The 17,500-nt window shown below is 39.2% G+C and overlaps 1 protein-coding gene across 1 annotated transcript in view; it reads left to right on the top strand.

The window, feature by feature from the left end:
* Positions 1-17,500, top strand: part of LOC138032153 (transducin beta-like protein 3) — a 41,967-nt gene that overhangs the window by 16,763 nt on the left and 7,704 nt on the right. Inside the window, exons 16-24 of the mRNA XM_068879760.1 lie at positions 5,202-5,252; positions 7,825-7,896; positions 8,900-9,129; positions 10,069-10,147; positions 11,174-11,251; positions 11,636-11,694; positions 13,301-13,404; positions 15,849-15,920; positions 16,385-16,450. Of these exons, the coding sequence (XP_068735861.1) occupies positions 5,202-5,252; positions 7,825-7,896; positions 8,900-9,129; positions 10,069-10,147; positions 11,174-11,251; positions 11,636-11,694; positions 13,301-13,404; positions 15,849-15,920; positions 16,385-16,450 (811 nt within the window). The remainder of the gene's footprint in view (positions 1-5,201; positions 5,253-7,824; positions 7,897-8,899; positions 9,130-10,068; positions 10,148-11,173; positions 11,252-11,635; positions 11,695-13,300; positions 13,405-15,848; positions 15,921-16,384; positions 16,451-17,500) is intronic.

Raw genomic sequence — 17,500 nt, 5'->3', positions numbered from 1 at the left:
CATAAAGAAATTGAAAATATGGCGTTTTGAGCATTAGCCCTTCATCACAGCGAATCAGAGCACTAACTCTTGACTCAAGGTTACTAACCCTGGTGAAAATCTTTGAAGGATCTTTGAAGATCCTTAAAGACTCCTCAAAGATCTTCTTGAGGATCTTTCTAAGGATCTTTTTCTGAATCCTCAAGGATCCTACCTAGGATCCTTGAAGATCCTTAAAGATCTTAGCTTTTCTTGCCAAGATCCTCAAAGATCCTTGCCAAGATCTTCAAGGATCCTTGAGGATCTTCGAAGATCCTGTCCAAGATCCTTGAGGATCTTCAAAGATCCTGTGCAAGACCCTCAAGGATTTTTAAAGATCCTGACCAAGATCTTTGAAGATCATCAAAGATCCTTGGGGATCTTCAAAATCCATATCCAAGATCCTTGAGGATCTTCAAAGATCTGGTGCAAGATCCTTGAGGATCTTCAAAAACCCTTGCCAAGATCCTGTGCAAGATCCTTGAGGATGTTGATGTTTAAATATCATTTAGGACTTTACAGGAACCTAGAAGAGATTCATCATCGTATTTCCCGCTGGGCACATGTCTGGCCTTGGGGCGCTCCTGGTGGGGTTAGATTTGCATCCACCAGTTGCATCAGATCTGTTTTTGTTATCACAGCTCTTCTCACTTGAGCCCTGTCCACACCTAGAAGATTATTAATTTTATTGTCCACCTTCTCACCCTGAATTGCACTTATTGGACTCCAGTTTGATGTACAAAATTATTTTATTTAAAAAATCTGGAAAAAGGAGCTTTCTTTCTGTAGAAGAGAAACTTCAATACATAAAATGCTTCATTTGTCTGAAAACTATGTTATAATGCTAAGTATGATTGAAGTAAAATAACAATGATGAATCATGGAAAATCAATATCCAACTTTATTTGCTAGCATTCTTTATTGAACTGAATGAAAAACAGCCACAAACTACAATTCTCACTTGAGTAAGATGCAAGTGAAGTTTGGTAAGGCTTATCACCTTGGCTTGTTATCAAAAAATGTCCACTAACTCCTGGGTCAAAGGGATGGGAAGAATACAATAAAAATCTAACAAACCTGAACAAATGATGCATTGACTATTGTTTTTCAGACTTGATGTGGATCAAGTTGCCTTTGACAACATTATTTTAACATGAAACTCTGTGACAACTTTGCTCACATCTTATTCAACTGAGATGATAGTAGCTTTTGGAGTTATTTGGTCACATGGTTATCCATTAATTAGAAGTTTAGCTGCATACAGTAAACCAATTTCTTAAAATTTCCTTTAATATGACTTGAATGTATATAAATAATCATAGACACATTATTAAGTAGTCATTAATATCGAGGATACAGCTGGGAATATTCAAAATATTTTCACAAACAGCCATTTTTATCGAGAAAATGTTTCTTAAAAATTAGACAAAAACCTTAAATTGTAGCATAGAAAAACAGCAAAAGAGAAACACTACAAAAAGAACCTACTTATTACTGCACTTGTAAGTACATGTACTACAACAATAACGTGTGATTTTACCTAACACATTTGTATTTACTTTATTTCATCTATCTTTTTATTACTCATTTTTTTCGTTACTCAGTATTTGATGCTATTGCCGGCTGAGGCTGCTTTTTTAGAACTTTTTCTGAATATTTCAAATGCAGTTACACATCCTGAAAGAACAACAAAACCATAAGGGCAAATTACTCATATTGATTATCATGAAGTCCACATGTACTAGCAAGTCATGCCCTGGAAGTGACAATAAATGCGCATCACCTAACCTTTGAAAATTGCTATGAACCTCAGACACATAGCATTTACAGAGAATCGAAGGAATCCTTTGCCAATGATATAATTTGCAACAACCACTCTTTTAAACTTAAGTAATCTCGTTAAGATTCACCTATTTTTTTTACAGGATTATAGCAAGTAAGCCAAATTATAATCCTTGCCTGCACATGTCAAATTTGGGACTTGAAGCTTGAAAAGTTCGAATTCTCAACAGACCAATATAATTCGGCTAACTCAATGTTGCACCCATTTTAAATCTTTAATTTTGGGAATAAAACGTTTTCTTCTGGTATTTCCATATCATTTTAAATGTGAATGCTTCATTGTCATGCAAATTCAACACACAAAGAATCTTTAACCCGAGAGATTTGAATTGGGAACAACATAGACTTGCCACAAGTCGACCTTACGAGAATCCCAGGACAATACGGCATCAACTCAAATATTATATGCTTATAATTAGCGCCTACCTTTGTACTTGGATTGCTGTACGTATTTCCTCGTTTTGAATCAGTATTTATAGGGTAAAACAATCATGAATCATAAGATTTATGCTCGTTGATACAAACTTAAACTGTAAGAGGAGCCATCGTTGGTGACTGCTGACCAAAAGTGAAACGGCTCACCAGTTTCCAGTCTTATCTCTTATCCAAGATGGCGGAGGATTACATGTACAACCCTCCGATTCATCTGTCTTTAAAGAATTACTGAAAAGTCATAGCAGACTCATCGAATTAACCGTTAGCGGAATGTGAAAATATACTGGTCGAGCCGGGTCGTCACTAGAGGCTCTAGATGTGGCCGTGAATTCTGTATTTTAGCCCTGGCCTTTTTGTAAATGAAAATTTACGTGCTGACACGAATTCTTTGATATTTCGAGAGTATACTGTTTCATATTGCTTCTGGCGCCGGCCTGCATCTCTTACGAGTTCATCAAACAAGATAATCTGTTACTGATATTTCCGACAATCCATGGATTACATCAGAATAAAAGTTTTCTTTTTAATTAATTCGTGTACAGCGTGATTATTTTTATGTTCAAAGTTTGGTGCCTTAACGATGCTTGGGTGTTATATGTACGTAATACCTCATAGGATCTTTAGGGATTTTATACACTTTTATACACACTCCTATAAAGGTCCTTACAAGATCCTTGAAGGAACTGTAAGAAATCCGTTAAAGATATTTTCAAGATCACTCTAAAGATCCTTTTTAGATCCTTGAAGGATCCTCATAGGATCTTTCAAGGATCCTTCCAAAGACACTTTCAAGATCACTTTAAGGATCCTTTTAAGATCCGTGAAGGATCCTCATAGGATCTTTCAAGGATCCTAATATAGGTCCTTTCAAGATCACTATAAGGATCCTTCTAAGATCCTTGAAGGATCCTCATAGAATCTTTCAAGGATCCTAAAAAAGATCCCTTCGAGATCACTTTAAGGATCCTTTTAAAATCCTTGAAGGATCCTCATAGGATCTTTAAGGATCCCGATAAAGATCTTTTCAAGATCCCTCTGAAGATCCTTTTAGGATCCTTAAAGGATCCTCATTCAATCCTTGGGGATCTTTTGAGGATCCTTGTAAGGTTTCTTTCAAGATCACTGTAAGGATCCTTCAAAGATCCTCGAAAGATCCTAGTATGATCTTTAAGGATCTTGTCAAAGATTTTATTAAGAACCTTTCAAGGATCCTTTTAAGATCCTTGTAAGATCCTCAGTCACTCTTTGAGGATCTTTAAGGATCCTTTTGAGGATCTTTCCAAGATTTTGTGTGTGGATCTTGGTAAGATCTTTGCAAGATCCTGATAATTTCCTCAAGGATCTTAAGGAAGTATCCCAAGAGTCCTCAATGTTAGAAAATCTTTGAAGATCCTTTAAAGATCCTTCAAGGATCCTGTGAAGATCTTCATCTTTAAAGATCTTTGTCAGGTCTTTGAAGATCTTTGAAGATCTTTAAAGATCCTTTAAGGATTTTCACCAGGGACTTAGGTTATGATTAATAGAACTAGAGCTTTTTGGTCCTTTTAAATTAAGAGGAAAAGATCCTTCCCGCATCAAAACCACCCTGCGGTCTTCAATGTTTTTGATTGCTGGTTTGTGGTTTGCTTATGTTGCTGGTGTTAACATGCTTGTGTTACCCGTAAAAACCAATCTTAACACATCACATTTCATTTACCAATGATATTGGAATTCGCGAATGAGCTTAGTACATGTATGTGTCTAAAAGACTGTGTTAAGAGATTCTCCAAAATCCTGAAATTCTCCTGCCGCATATTGATTTCTTTGGAAGACCATGTCCACAATCGTCCTGGACAAAATTGTCAAGACATTTTTTACTTTCTTCGTCCTATCTTATTCCCGTGAAGTAAATCTTCTCGTTGCGTATACCACGCCCCAACCCCCTCCCCCCAAACCACGTTGAGAGCTCAGTTATTCTACTTCTTCATAAACAACACTGCTTTTGGGGGAGAGGGTATTGTTTGGCTTATGTTGTATCATTATTGTCCAAAAGAATGAAACTTGAGAAAGGTCTTATCAAGTTTTGGTTAAGGATTGCAGCTTCCTCATCATTATATTAGTCACTATTGCCCATTAAATAGGATTCCATGAAGTACAGTTGAAGGGAAAAGAACCGTCTTGTGGAGATGGAGGGTGCAGACTCCTTTTAAAATCAAAAGAAATCATATTATTATCATCCTTTTTTTATCATTACAGTTTGAGTTTTAGCCAAATATAGATCGTTTTCACGTGACGTCATCACTTTCCAAAATCTAAAACTAAAGATCCACCAAAGTTTTTATCCTCATCAGGCATAAGAGGCGGCATATCTATATGTGTTGACAATTTCACAGCTCAATAGCGTGCTTCGTTTGGAAACCAGAGCATTTTGAATTTCCGGATTATGTAGGTGCGTGACATAAGGCTACGATCAAGTTTGTTGAAAAATATATACTTATCTCTTAATTTTGAGCCCTTTTAGAAGTTAGAGCATTAGGAAAAGTGCTTATGTAAATGCTTGTTTTTTCAGTACTGATAATCAGTCGCCTAGATAGCTAAAGTAAGTTCCAGATGTTTACACTATTTTCTGGCCGCCATATTGGTGTACCACTGAGGTACACCAATATGGCGTTTTCATACTGGGCTCTGTAAATTGCAGCGAAACATTTCGACGAATATCTGAAGTTTGGGGAAACGCAGAGGCGTAAAACTTGAACAAGTGTCTTATTTCTTTATCTTCTATAACAAAACAATTTCTTAGCGTTTTGCACTGGATAGTTTTTGATTTATTTTTTTATTGCGTGACAGTGAAAACGATCTTAATTGCCCATGCATTAGTTACATGCACAGAGTTTAAAGTTACTGATGATGATGTCGTGGAATTGCAGGACTCGCCGATCAAGATGGCTGTTAAGTTCACGCTGAAGGCACATGATAAGGTTGGTCCTTAGCAATCATTTCTGACTTATGGTCATGACTGGAGAGTCAACTCTGCGATAATTGTCCCACAAGATCTGCTGATTCCTCTGGGCTTCATGCTTATGGAGTCATCGTACAGTGATCCTTTAATTATGCCAGTGTCTGAAACCGTGAATCTCTGTACAAGTACCTTCAAACATTTAAAACAGCACAGAATGATAGATTTTGGTTGCTTTACATGACCAGGATCCTTATAGTTTTATTGTTCTGTATTTTCTCCGTATATGTGTCCTGTAACCAACATGGCCTCCAAGAGGATTCCTTGGTTTCAACTAAAGTATGGTATTGGTCATTGCATAGACCGAATGCGTACAGTACTGGCCGCAAGAATAGCAGCATTACACGCGCGTATCATGCGTGTAAGTCCGCCATATTGCGCGCAATTTACACGCAAATGGCAGCCAAAAAAAAGTTATTTGTTTCTGTGCTAATTAGACTCACTAGCCTCGTTTGCATGGACAAATTACAGAAAAAATGTTGCTTGAGAGCGAGGCTAGTTAGTCTACATGTAATTAGCAAATAAACAAAAATATACAATTTTAGCGGCTATTAATGAATTCGGTCTATAGTTTCTTTAATAATGCTGACATGATCATTGAGGGTTGCCCTTTGGCCATTTGTCGCAATTGTTTGTGACGTAGCCCTTTATAGAATGAATAGCGACACATAAAATTATGAGATAGGTGAAGTGTCACTGAGGTTCTTTGTATTTTAACTACGGCGCACTGACGAGGGCCATCAACCCTGAAACAACTGTCTGCGCCTGCTTTCTAGTTTGAGCGCTGACCATGCTAGGTTTGGCCGACTATAGTTCCATTTTGAAGAGAATGCGTTCGTGAACGTTGTTTGATCTGTCCTAACAGTGGTGTGTTTATGCTTATCACTGTTTGTGTTGATCCAACGTAATGCATAGATCGTTACATGGCATTTCAATCTTTAGTGTTAATTGTTTATGATTATAATGTAGATACTTGTTGTTTAATGCTAAAACATTCAATAAATGAAAATAAACATAAATTTTGATCTGGAGGAGGAAGCATGGTCCAAGTGTCAGAGTAATTTGACTATTTTAAGGACGGTGTCTACTATTGTTACTGCGCATATGTTCTGCACATCTCGAGACACTCGGATTTCCTATGGGTGGTGCTTTTTTTAATTTTTATTTTTAACCTTTATTGACAAAACACATAATTATTACAGTTGCAAAATTTAAAACTAAAAGAAAGTGTATAACGATATTACAGATTGGATCGAAAATTACGTAAAGACGAGAAAGAATAAAAATAATACAGCAGTTGTAATAATTCACACAGGAACATTAGACCTGTTAATTAACAGATTATTCCGGTAGGATGGGATACTTACTAACTAACATGAAATGGGAAAGAGACTTCCTTCCTGAAAAAATACTTGAAGGCATCATTTCTCCCGTGTGAAAAATATTTGCAGAGATAACAAACTGAGAGAATTCTACTATAAACTCTTACACAGAATTGTCGTCACAAAAAGAGAACTGTTCACGTATGGTATTGCAGAAAATGCGCTCTGTCCTTACTGCAAACAAAATGATTCAATAATTCATACTTTTTGTAACTGCCACTGGACCAAGTGGTTTTTTTCAGAAGTAATCAAATGGTTCAATGTTGAAAATGCCACCCCCTTTGCGCCATCCTCAAGTGAATTAATCTTTGGTCTTAATAATAAAAGAAAAAATCAAAGCTCATTGGCAATTGTCAAAAAGCTCGACTTTACTCTTTTGTTTGCTAAATATTATTTGTACATAAATAAGTTAGCTCCTAAAGATTTATCTTTGGATGAATTTAAGGCTAAAGTCAGTTGGAGACACGATTTCGAAAAACCCCCTTCTTCAATTAGCGTTTAATTCCTGTTGATCTTTGCTAATCAAGAGCCAGTAGTAATTTCTATTTTTCATTTTAAGTAAATCTAATGAAAGGTCCGCTGAGAGCTGGAAGGAGCTTTCGGACAAAATGCTAGTTTTATCAATGTGGTGTCTCCGTGCGTCCTCGATCAGATCCTTAGGAATCGCAGAAACAACTTGCATGTATTGTAAGAAATTACCGTTCAGTCGAAATTTCCTAAAAAATTCCGAGTAAGAGAGTACCTTACCATCATCTCCTATGGGTGGTGCTTATTAATACAGGGATGTTTTTGCGCGGTTCAAAACTATGGGGAGAAAGAAGAACTTAGCAAGTTCTCTTGGTATCCAAAAAGAAAATTGAGGGTAACCACACATTTTTCAGAGATAATTAAGCTTCAATTTGGAAAAGAACGGAATACATTGCTTTGTATTTTAAAGCTTTTTGCAAATGTTATTGATAAATTATCTTCGAAAAATGCGTGGTTACCCTCAATTTTCTTGTTGGATTTCATTAACACTTAGTAAGATCTGCTTTTCCCGCATATTCATAAACCGCGCAAAAATACCTTTGAATTAGTAGGCACCGTCCTTAAGAACCATGTTTAAGTTGATAGCCTTGTTGTGATACCAGTCATCTTTGTTGTATTCCACAGGATGTAAATTCTGTCGCAGTTTCACCAAATGACAGACTGCTTGCCACTGGTTCACAAGACAAAACTGCAAAAGTAAGTTAACACATTGAATGTGATATTATGTGGAGGCTGATTCATCGTGTTAATGGAACAAAAACCACAGAAGTCACACCAATAAAAAAGTTTTGCTATCAAATTTTAATGATGAGGGAATGCAACGAGTATCCATGCTGGATACATGGACTTTCAGGAACTACAAGATTCTTTAGAAAGTCAATCTTGGGATTGGTTACTTTGACAGCAGTATGATAACCTCAATAATTATTAACCTTTACGAGAAAATAGTTCCTCATACCTTAAACCAGGAAAGAGAACGTATCGCCCTCCTACATCTACATGTTCCGGCACCCAGTGAAGTCCCTTCCAATTGCAGCTGTTTCTTCAGAGGTGGCGTCAGACACTCACTTTCTTGGGGCATTACCATCAGGCCAGCCACTTTTTCACTTTTTTCTGGGGACAAATTAGTGTTTACTGGAGACGATGTCTGGTAGACCTTGTTGCAAAATCCAAAGACAAGGCAGTTGATTTTCACTCACAAGACATCTACAGTACGGCTAAAACGTACTGTAAGTTACCAGTCTTGTCTCGTTCCTCGCGAGACGAAGAGCCTCGTCTCTAGAGACGAGTGTCTCGTCTCTATATACGAGACTCTCGTCACGGGAAGAATCGTGGTTTAAATGGCGACCTGCAATGAACTCTAGAACCATTTGGATTGGAATAGTTTCACAATACCCGGTGATATTCGACCGCCAACCGCCTTTTTGCGTTAAACTTATAAGTGTCCGGTGTTACGCTTTGGAGCGCAAGCCTTTTCATGAACAACTCACAGTTGTTTGAACCGTCTCGCAAGACGACAGTGCGAGAGGGTAGTAAAGTTACTTACTTTTAAGCGGTACTGTACATTCCAAGTGATTCATATTATTGCAGGTTGGAAATGAAGGCCACCTTTAATAGCTACATGTATAATCGAGACCACAAAACAAGTATTATGTTTCTGGTAATAGCACTTACACTATGTTTTTACATTAAAATGTAGATTTGGCTTGTTGAAAAGGGCTCAGCTGTTGGTACTTTGCGTGGACACAAGAAAGGCATTTGGTGCGTAAAATTCTCACCAGTTGATCAGTGTCTGGCTACATCATCAGCTGATTCGACTATCAAGATATGGGCTTTATCAGACTTTACATGCGTCAAGACATTTGAGGGACACACAAGCTCTGTTTTAAAGTTTAGTTTCATTAGCAGGGGAATGCAGCTGATATCTAGGTAAATCCATTATTCTGTGGTAGCAGTGTTTATTTATAAAACGCTGAGTCGTAAATTCGTTAATTTAAATTGGTTCATTATTCCTCAAAGAAGAGGAGCCGGTCAAACTTTGTTTGGTTGTAGACTGCTAGCAGTTCCTTCTACGTCAGTCGAGCCATAGGCTTGTTGGGAGATTAGAAAACGGGAAAAAAAATCGTGCTGCACGTGTTGCTATCATGGCAACGGCAACGCCACAAGACAATAAAAATGATCATTGGTTAAAAGAAGAACACCAATCCTGTTGCACATGCAGTACTTATTTTTTGCACATATTCTCGCAGTACTCTGCTTAACAATGATGTGAAAGTGCCAACATTGAGGTTTTGATGACAACGTGAGCATGCATCTGTGGACGTTTCATTCTCTATTTTTACTCTGAAATCGCTCTCTGTCGACATCTAACTCTGTAGCTGCGTGATGCAGCTCGAGTCAAAGACCCACATTTCACCCTTGCTCGCTATAGAGTCTCCAGTAGCTCACTGGTTAGAGTATCCGTACTAGATCACGGAGGGTCGTGGGTTCGAATCCCATCTGGGGCTCGGGTTTTTCCGAGTTCCCTGGGGGTTCTATTAACATTTCATTTCACATGTGTATATGATTCTCAAAATCGCTCGCACCCAAAATATTTTAGGATAATTCGTCCACATTGTACGATGTAAAACAGATAGAATAATCACGAAACACTTACAACAGTGGAATATTATACTTTAAAGTGACGTTTGTGTCGCCCTCGCCGTCGTCGATGTTGAATTTTGTCACGTAGTCGAGAGGAATGGCCAAGGGAGGCTTGGGGAAATGTGAAAAATCTCTCCACCCTTCCCGAAGCATATGGACTAACTATGGAAAGCAAACGCTGTTGTTTTCATCTGTGGTTATCGTTTGAACTTGTTTATTTTTTAGTGGCTCTGAGGGTCTTATAAAGTTATGGACAATCAAAACCAACGAGTGTATCAAGACATTTGATCAACATTTAGATAAAGTAAGTTATTTACTTCCCAACCGGTTAATATTACGTTTAAGTGACATGAAGGACTGAATCTTACAGGTAGCGAGACCAGTTATGCAATTCCTTTGAATCAGTGTATCTCCGTTTAACTTATCTTCATCCATCTCATTGAATTACATTGCATTTCACGACAACATATGCGTCCATCAAATAGACCATATTCGTATTCTCAGTATTGGACTGGAGCTACAGTAACTTGCAATGGAGGCTAATGCGGGGGAATATATTAAAAAAGTACCTATTTGCATTTGAAAAGATTCCCCCGCATTAGCCTCCATTGCAAGCTAGTTCCGGTCCAATACTGAAAATACGAGTATGGGTTACTGATTGACTCGATCTCAAGAGGTGTGTCTTCATAGCTCAGCTTGTAGAACCCGAGAAGTCGTGGATTCTAATTTTGAAAAATCCCTTCATACGTGCCCGGTACTTAGTTGACCACGCCCAGGGCCAATGAAACACATACAACGGAACAAGACCATGACTTGTAAGAATTTTAAACCAGTTGGCTATTTGCAAGTGCAGCCGAGAAGTTGAAACAGGGACTACCATGATCAAGTTCAGTGTCAGAACGGATTTTGAACCCGATTGGAAAACCGAGATCGAGCCAGTCCACGCTCTCACATGAACACGTGGACATTTTTACAAAGGATTTAAAGGTGAAGCAAGATCTCGGAAACCTGGCCAGCCCGGCCAACGGGACTCGTATGAAGAAGCCCTTAGTCCGAATATCAAGACAAGCGCCCAAAGCACCGGTCCGTACTGCCTCCCAGAATGATTATCAAAGTTAGAAAGCACCGAAAACAGTTGCTGGAGGAGGGCTGGAGCACATCTATGCTTGAACGGGGACTCGAACCCAATGGCCGTGCAATTTCGTAGCACACTGCAGAAGTCAGATCACTCGGCTTTCCTTGATAACAAATCTACTGTGGCGAAACGCAGGGCAAACTGAGATTCCCGTATCTAGTAGCATTAATACACCAATTGTCTTGTGACACACAGGTTTGGAGCATAGTGGTCAACCAAAGCGAAGATCAGATTGTGTCTGGAGGAGCTGACTCGGTGATAAACATTTGGAAGGTGAGAAAATTAATAAAAAGGACAATAGTTCAAGATATGTCCAGGTTTGACCCTAATTAGATGCACGCTGGTTTCAATAAGCGTCACAAAGTGTCCCCTTGCTCTTCTCGCCAACTTCAACATCACTTGTGTCTCAGAATACAGACAATTTATGTCACGAGCGCACCGTCGACCTCAGGTTTGTCAGTTGAATTACTGTTACGAGTTATCGACGTTAAATATGGATACTTTATGTATGAAAGCAGTAATAAATTACCGGTAATGTCGATTTTTTCACAAAAGGGAGTATAAGAGCCAGAGTGTAAGGCATTTCTACATGAATAATTTTATTATATCAACGACCATTTCCAGTGAATTACTTAACTTTTTGTTACTTTGTGAAAGGATGTAACAGAAATTGAGCAAGAGAAGGAGCAAGCTGCCGCGGAGGAGAACGTTCAAAGGTACGTTCAACATTAAACACACTGTTTCGTACATTTGTCAATAGGCGTTATTTTATGTTAGCTTTTACGTCCGCCGGTTGGGTTTCAATTCTTGCACAGGCTGTTTTTCACCACCAACAACAAACAACTCTTTACTGAGGAGAGAATTTTAAGGTTTACAGGATTTGAAGAATAGAATGTTCACCAAGTGGAAAACACTTTCACGGGAACACGAGTCCAACAAATTGGCCTGCTTTCTTTTCGGTGGCTCATCTCTGTTATTACTGTGATCATTTTCATTTGCTCGTCTAGACGAGGAAATTTGCCCAATTGTTTATGTGACAAACGTATTTGCTGCAAAGTTTACGTGCTAGCTTTTATGTGACAAATAAACGTTCCATGTCAAATAAAAGTTGCTTGTGTAGCCGACTCTTCACATAGATGTGGTAAATTTCTGCCTCTTAAGCCGCGGTTACACGAGCGATTTTTTGCTCGCGCTGGTGATGCGATTTTTTCAAATTTTGTGGCGTCGCCAGCCCGTGATGAAAATCACACGTGTGGCCACCCTTGAACTGGCGACGCGACAGGTGAAAAAATCGCAAGAAAAAAAGTCGGCAGAGTTGAAACTTTCGCGACAAAATCGCAGAGATAGTTGCCCGTGTAGCCACCCTGCAACTTTTTGCCCGCGCTTGCGACACGACTAAAGAGTGTTTAGCCAATGAAATTAAAGGAGGAATGTCTGTTTTTAGCATCACCCAACTAGTGGACTGATGCAAATCCTGCATTTTGATTGGCTACGCTACTAGATGACTATTAGCAATAGTCCTCGAGTATTGAAAAGCGTAACGCTTTCTTTAGTTTTATCCCCCGCCCAAATAAATATTCTTCAACTTGCATTCGCTAACTTTGTTATTGCCTTTTCTGTCCAACTAGTTGGGTGATACTAAAACAATTAGACCCTTCGCCCTTAAGGGCCACGGGTCCATAGCCCCTTCAGCTTCGCCTCATAGGCTATTGACCCGTAGCCCTTGCGGGCAACGGGTCTAATTGTTAAATAGTGCCCAGGTCTCTTGAAGTATGCGATTCGCGCGGCCTTCAATTTGTTACCAAAATTTGTCACAAGTGTAGCCACCCTCGCGCGCAGGCGACGCGACAAAATCTGAAAAAAGTCACCTTTTTTTCACTAGCGACGCAAGCACAAGCACAAGCAACGCACGCAGGCGCATTTACTTGGGTGTTAATTAGTGTCTATTGTTTTAACAAAAGGCTTTAATGGACAACAAGCTACTGAGTTTGTGTGTGCTGGTGAAAATCAGGCCTTAGTGAACGCCACTGCAGAACGACCAGGCAACCTGGCCTTGTTTCTGCTTTCTCTGCTGTCCAAAGGCATTGCTGACTCACTGAACTGCGAATTGTCAACAATTATTATTTTTTGTGCTCTCCACACGATCAAATGTATTTGCCACACAAAGTTGTCTCATGAGAATTGCTCTTGTGGACGGGGCTTCAGTTAGTTTCGACGATCTACTATTTTTCGTCATTTTCCATGTCAATTCACAGTATTTTTCTCAATTTCTTGTCTTGTTGTTCCTCTTGAATTGTATTCTTGGCACTTATTTTCTGACAGACAGCAAGAGTTATCAAACCTCATCTTCGATCAAAAGTATCTGGAGGCGATTGGTTTGGCGATAACATTAGACCAGCCTTTTAGAGTTTTCAATATCATCAAAGGTAAAAAACTGTGTAGCCCAAAAGCAAACCAAGATCATGTGCCAAAACAGAACGACTGCAGCATTTATACATGTACCATCTACTGACGTTACACTAGTCGTGACTCTGGAGATGGCTTCCGCGCAGGTGGTCGAAACGTCATATGGTCAATAGGGAACTAAATCAACGACGACGGCGGCGGCAACGAGAAGGTCATCTCCCCCGAATGGGGGAGGGGGGAGGGGTCATCTCACAATATACATCCGCGTTATTGTAATCACTTCGTGACTACAGGATTTCAACCTTTTAAATATGGCAAGGCTGTGGTGGTTCCTCAAGAATGGCACTGGTCGGAACGGTGATTAATTTTGGGGAGAAAATGAAAATTTATCCTCACGTACTGACTTTTTTCATAAAACCTTAAATAGAAGATATTACATGGCCGCGCGGAGATACGAAATTTCTCTTCGAGTGTTGGAAAAATATTTCACGAGTGAGCGCAGAGTACCGCCAGAATATGCCGCACTTGCAGCACGATTATTTATGCTCTTTTAACCAATGACATCACTGTTTTGTGGCGTCGTTGTGGACGTCGTCGTCGTAGATCTTAATAGGCCATTTCCGAGTTCTGGCCTGCCTCATCTTCAAAGCGAGTCTAAGTGCGAAGTTTTTGTTATGAAAATTAGTTTTTATTCATATGTAAAGTAGAACTGATTACCATCACAAAAACTTCGCACTTAGACTCGCTTTGAAGAGGAGGCAGACATGAACTCGGAAATGGCCTATTTCCCTTTTGTTTTGCACACGACGGCAATGAAATGGGCAAAAGTGAAAAACGCACGTGCAGGGCGTGCAACGCTATTGCTTTTGCCCACTAAATATGCAAATTTGTGACGTTCTTGTTGCCGTTCTCCGTTGCCGTTGCCGTTGCTTAAGTTCCCTAATGTCGTGCTAAACAGTCCTCCACGAAGACAGTAAGGTGGCTCCAGAGTTGGAGCCACCTGAAGTGGAGTACACTTTCGGTTTTAAGAGAAAATTGGCTTTTAAAGAGTGGACTAAAACTTTTCGTTCGATTCTTGAGGAGACATTTGCTTATAGAAACTGCGTTTAGTTACTTTTATTCAACCACGAGAAACTTTCTTCATTGTTAGAGTTTTATTTTATCATTTTAAATCCTTTTTTTTTTGTTGGTTCTGTGCATTGTTTTTTAATGAAAAATAAGAAAACTACTTTCGTCCATTTTGCTTTCATCTTCGACAAAAATTTGAATCGAGTAATTTTGTTGAGTGTCTCATAAGTTTAAAGACATCATTAACAGTGGAAGTACTTGAGAGCCTTTCATTCGTCGTTGACCCGATGTTGTGATTTATCAAGAAACCGAGAAGTGCATTCCACTGGACCATTTCGTTTTGGGACAAAGTTCTTTGTTATTCAATTTCGTAGTTTAATGAGAAACTCGTATTAGCCAGTTTTTTTGTCAACCCATTTGTCGAAAAAATATGCATATTTTGTGCAAATTAGGGTCATGAAAGACATGTAATTAAATCTTATCAACAATAGATGAGCTTAAACGATGGTGCGTAAATATAGACCTCTTTTATCATGGCGGCCAAATAAAATATTCTTTTGTTTTAATGCTAATAAGCCTTTCTAGCCTCGCTACGATGAGCAAATTTCACAAGAATATTTGTTTCAAAATGAGGCCAGTAGGTCTGATTAACATAAATACAAAAAGAATGTAAAGGGTGGTCGCCATTTATGAAAGTGGTTTATTGGTCGGTAGAACTTGGAAGTGATCAGTTAGGTGGAAGAAAGTATCCATGGCAACCCTGCAAGCGGCACAAGGGAGCTTACGCAGACGGCAACCGGAAGTGAGCTGTTTTCCTTTTTAACTTGTATTCACACAACCAGATTAATATTGCTAAGTATCTTTCCTCCATTAGAAAATGATTAGTTTTACAATCTGGGCGACGCGTCTGTTCTGGGATGCGAAATGTTCACTTCCGGTTGCCCCTTCCTTCCCTCCACCCCCCCCCCCAGCAGCAGGCGAAATGACTTTGCTAACCGATCAGAAAGCGATGCCAGACTTAGTGCGATCAGTTATAGAGGGAGGTGGCGATGGGTTTGCATGCAGTTGCCCCGGGTTCAAATCCTGGTTTGGAATTGTTTCTGGTTGTCTCGGATAAAACTCTGCCATGCATTGTAAATAGCCAACTAGTCTTTGCTGCTAGTTGGGGTACTTAATCATGCTTCTGTTAAGTTTGAATTGTTTCTTTCACATTATTAAAAGTGGGGTGCCAATGAACTAGCTTGATACTGATATCTAAGTGCACTATAAACAAAGCTTTTTTTTATTCGTCACGAGGGGGGTCCATACAAAGACTTCAGGGTTGCCCACAAATCGCGAAGAGGGGAAACACTTTGCCTGCATTGATTTAGCCATGTGTGATGTTTCTTCTGTTTAGATATCCTACTTGTCCAAAACGGTAGCGAAGAATTAGCACAAACGATCAAGGGGCTGAGAGAAGACCAAATCGGTAAGAATTAAGAATACATTCCCAAACGTTCTTGTTGTAAGCTTTGTTTGTTTTTTACCTTGCGGCGAAAATGTTTCAAACTAGCTGCGAACCTTAAGTTTGAACTCTGGACTTGGCCATCATAGTTCAGCTGGACTGGAGTGAATCCGCCTGTATCAAAATTATGGGTAGGACACTCTGAAAGCACGACTTAGACACAAGATGGAACATTTTGTGCATGATTTTGAAACTGGCTCGTACTTAATAATCCCTTCTAGAAGCCCAAGGCACTTATTCAGTGACTCTTGAAAAAAGATAAAACAATTCTCACTTCCTGGTCTCACTGTGGTGGAGAAATTTGGAGGTGGTCGGTGGTTGTTATTTAATTTTAACTGGCTGGAGGGAAACCAGTTGGCTATTTACAATTGCAGCCGAGAAGTTGAACCTAGGGGTATTTACATTGAGTTTAATATTGTTTTTCTCAGATACCATATTGAAGTTTCTCGTTGAGTGGAATACGAACTCAAAGAACTGTCATGTCGCCCAGACAGGTGATGCACATTGATGCCGTAAATAAATATGCAAGTTAAACAGATTAGAAATTGAAAGTTACAGTTCACATGGCAACCAGTTTGACAATTAGACATAGTCTGATGCTACTCTGCATGGTTTGAATAAATTTGACTGTAGCTTAGACAGTTACGATTCAAAGACCCAACGTTTCGACGCTGGACCAACATTGGAGTAACATTAAATTAACATTGGATCAGCCCTAATGAAAATAGTTCACATTGCAACCAGGTTGACATTCGACATAGTTTGATGCTACTCTGGTTTGAATAAATTTGATTGTAGCTGAGAAAGGTTTGATTCAAAGACCCAACGTTGCGACACTGGACCAACATTGGATTAACATTTGATCAACCTTGATGAAAACAGTTCACATTGCAATCAGATTGTCAATCAGACATAGTCTGATGCTACTCTGGTTTCAATAAATTCGAATGTAGCTTACAAAGTTTCGATTCAAAGATCCAACGTTTCGACACTTGATCAACATTGGATTAACATTGGAATAACATTGGATTACTCCTGACGAAAACAGTTCAACAGTTGCAACCAGATTGACAATCAGAGGTAGTTTGATACTACTCTGATTTGAATAAATTTGAATGTAGCTTAGTAAGTTACGATTCCTAAGCCCAACATTTTGACGCTTGTGTCTAGTGTCTTTATCAGGGATGATCCAATGTTGATGCAAGAATCCTTTTGTATGCCACCAATTTGCTAAAAAGTTAGAAATCATAATTGACACAGATTTATCCAGTAATGCCCCTAATTAGATGCATGCGGATTTCAGTAAGTGTCACGAAGTATCCCCTTGCTCTTCTCGCCAACTTCAACATCACACGTGTCTCGGAATACAAACAATTAGTATCACCCAACTAGTGGACTAATGCAAATCCTGCTTTTTAGGTGGCTACGCTACTAGAGGACTATTAGTACATGATATCAAGGCTACGTTCACACGGTACCGCACGAATTTTTAACCGGTCGCAAATTGGTCCGGTACCGTGTGAACGTTGCCTAATTGAGCAAAA

Source organism: Montipora capricornis, chromosome 14, assembly GCF_036669925.1.
Source record: "Montipora capricornis isolate CH-2021 chromosome 14, ASM3666992v2, whole genome shotgun sequence".
Classification (NCBI taxonomy): Eukaryota; Metazoa; Cnidaria; class Anthozoa; order Scleractinia; family Acroporidae; genus Montipora; species Montipora capricornis.
The sequence above is the reverse complement of the archived record's forward strand: the minus strand, read 5'-3'. Positions and strand labels throughout refer to the sequence as shown.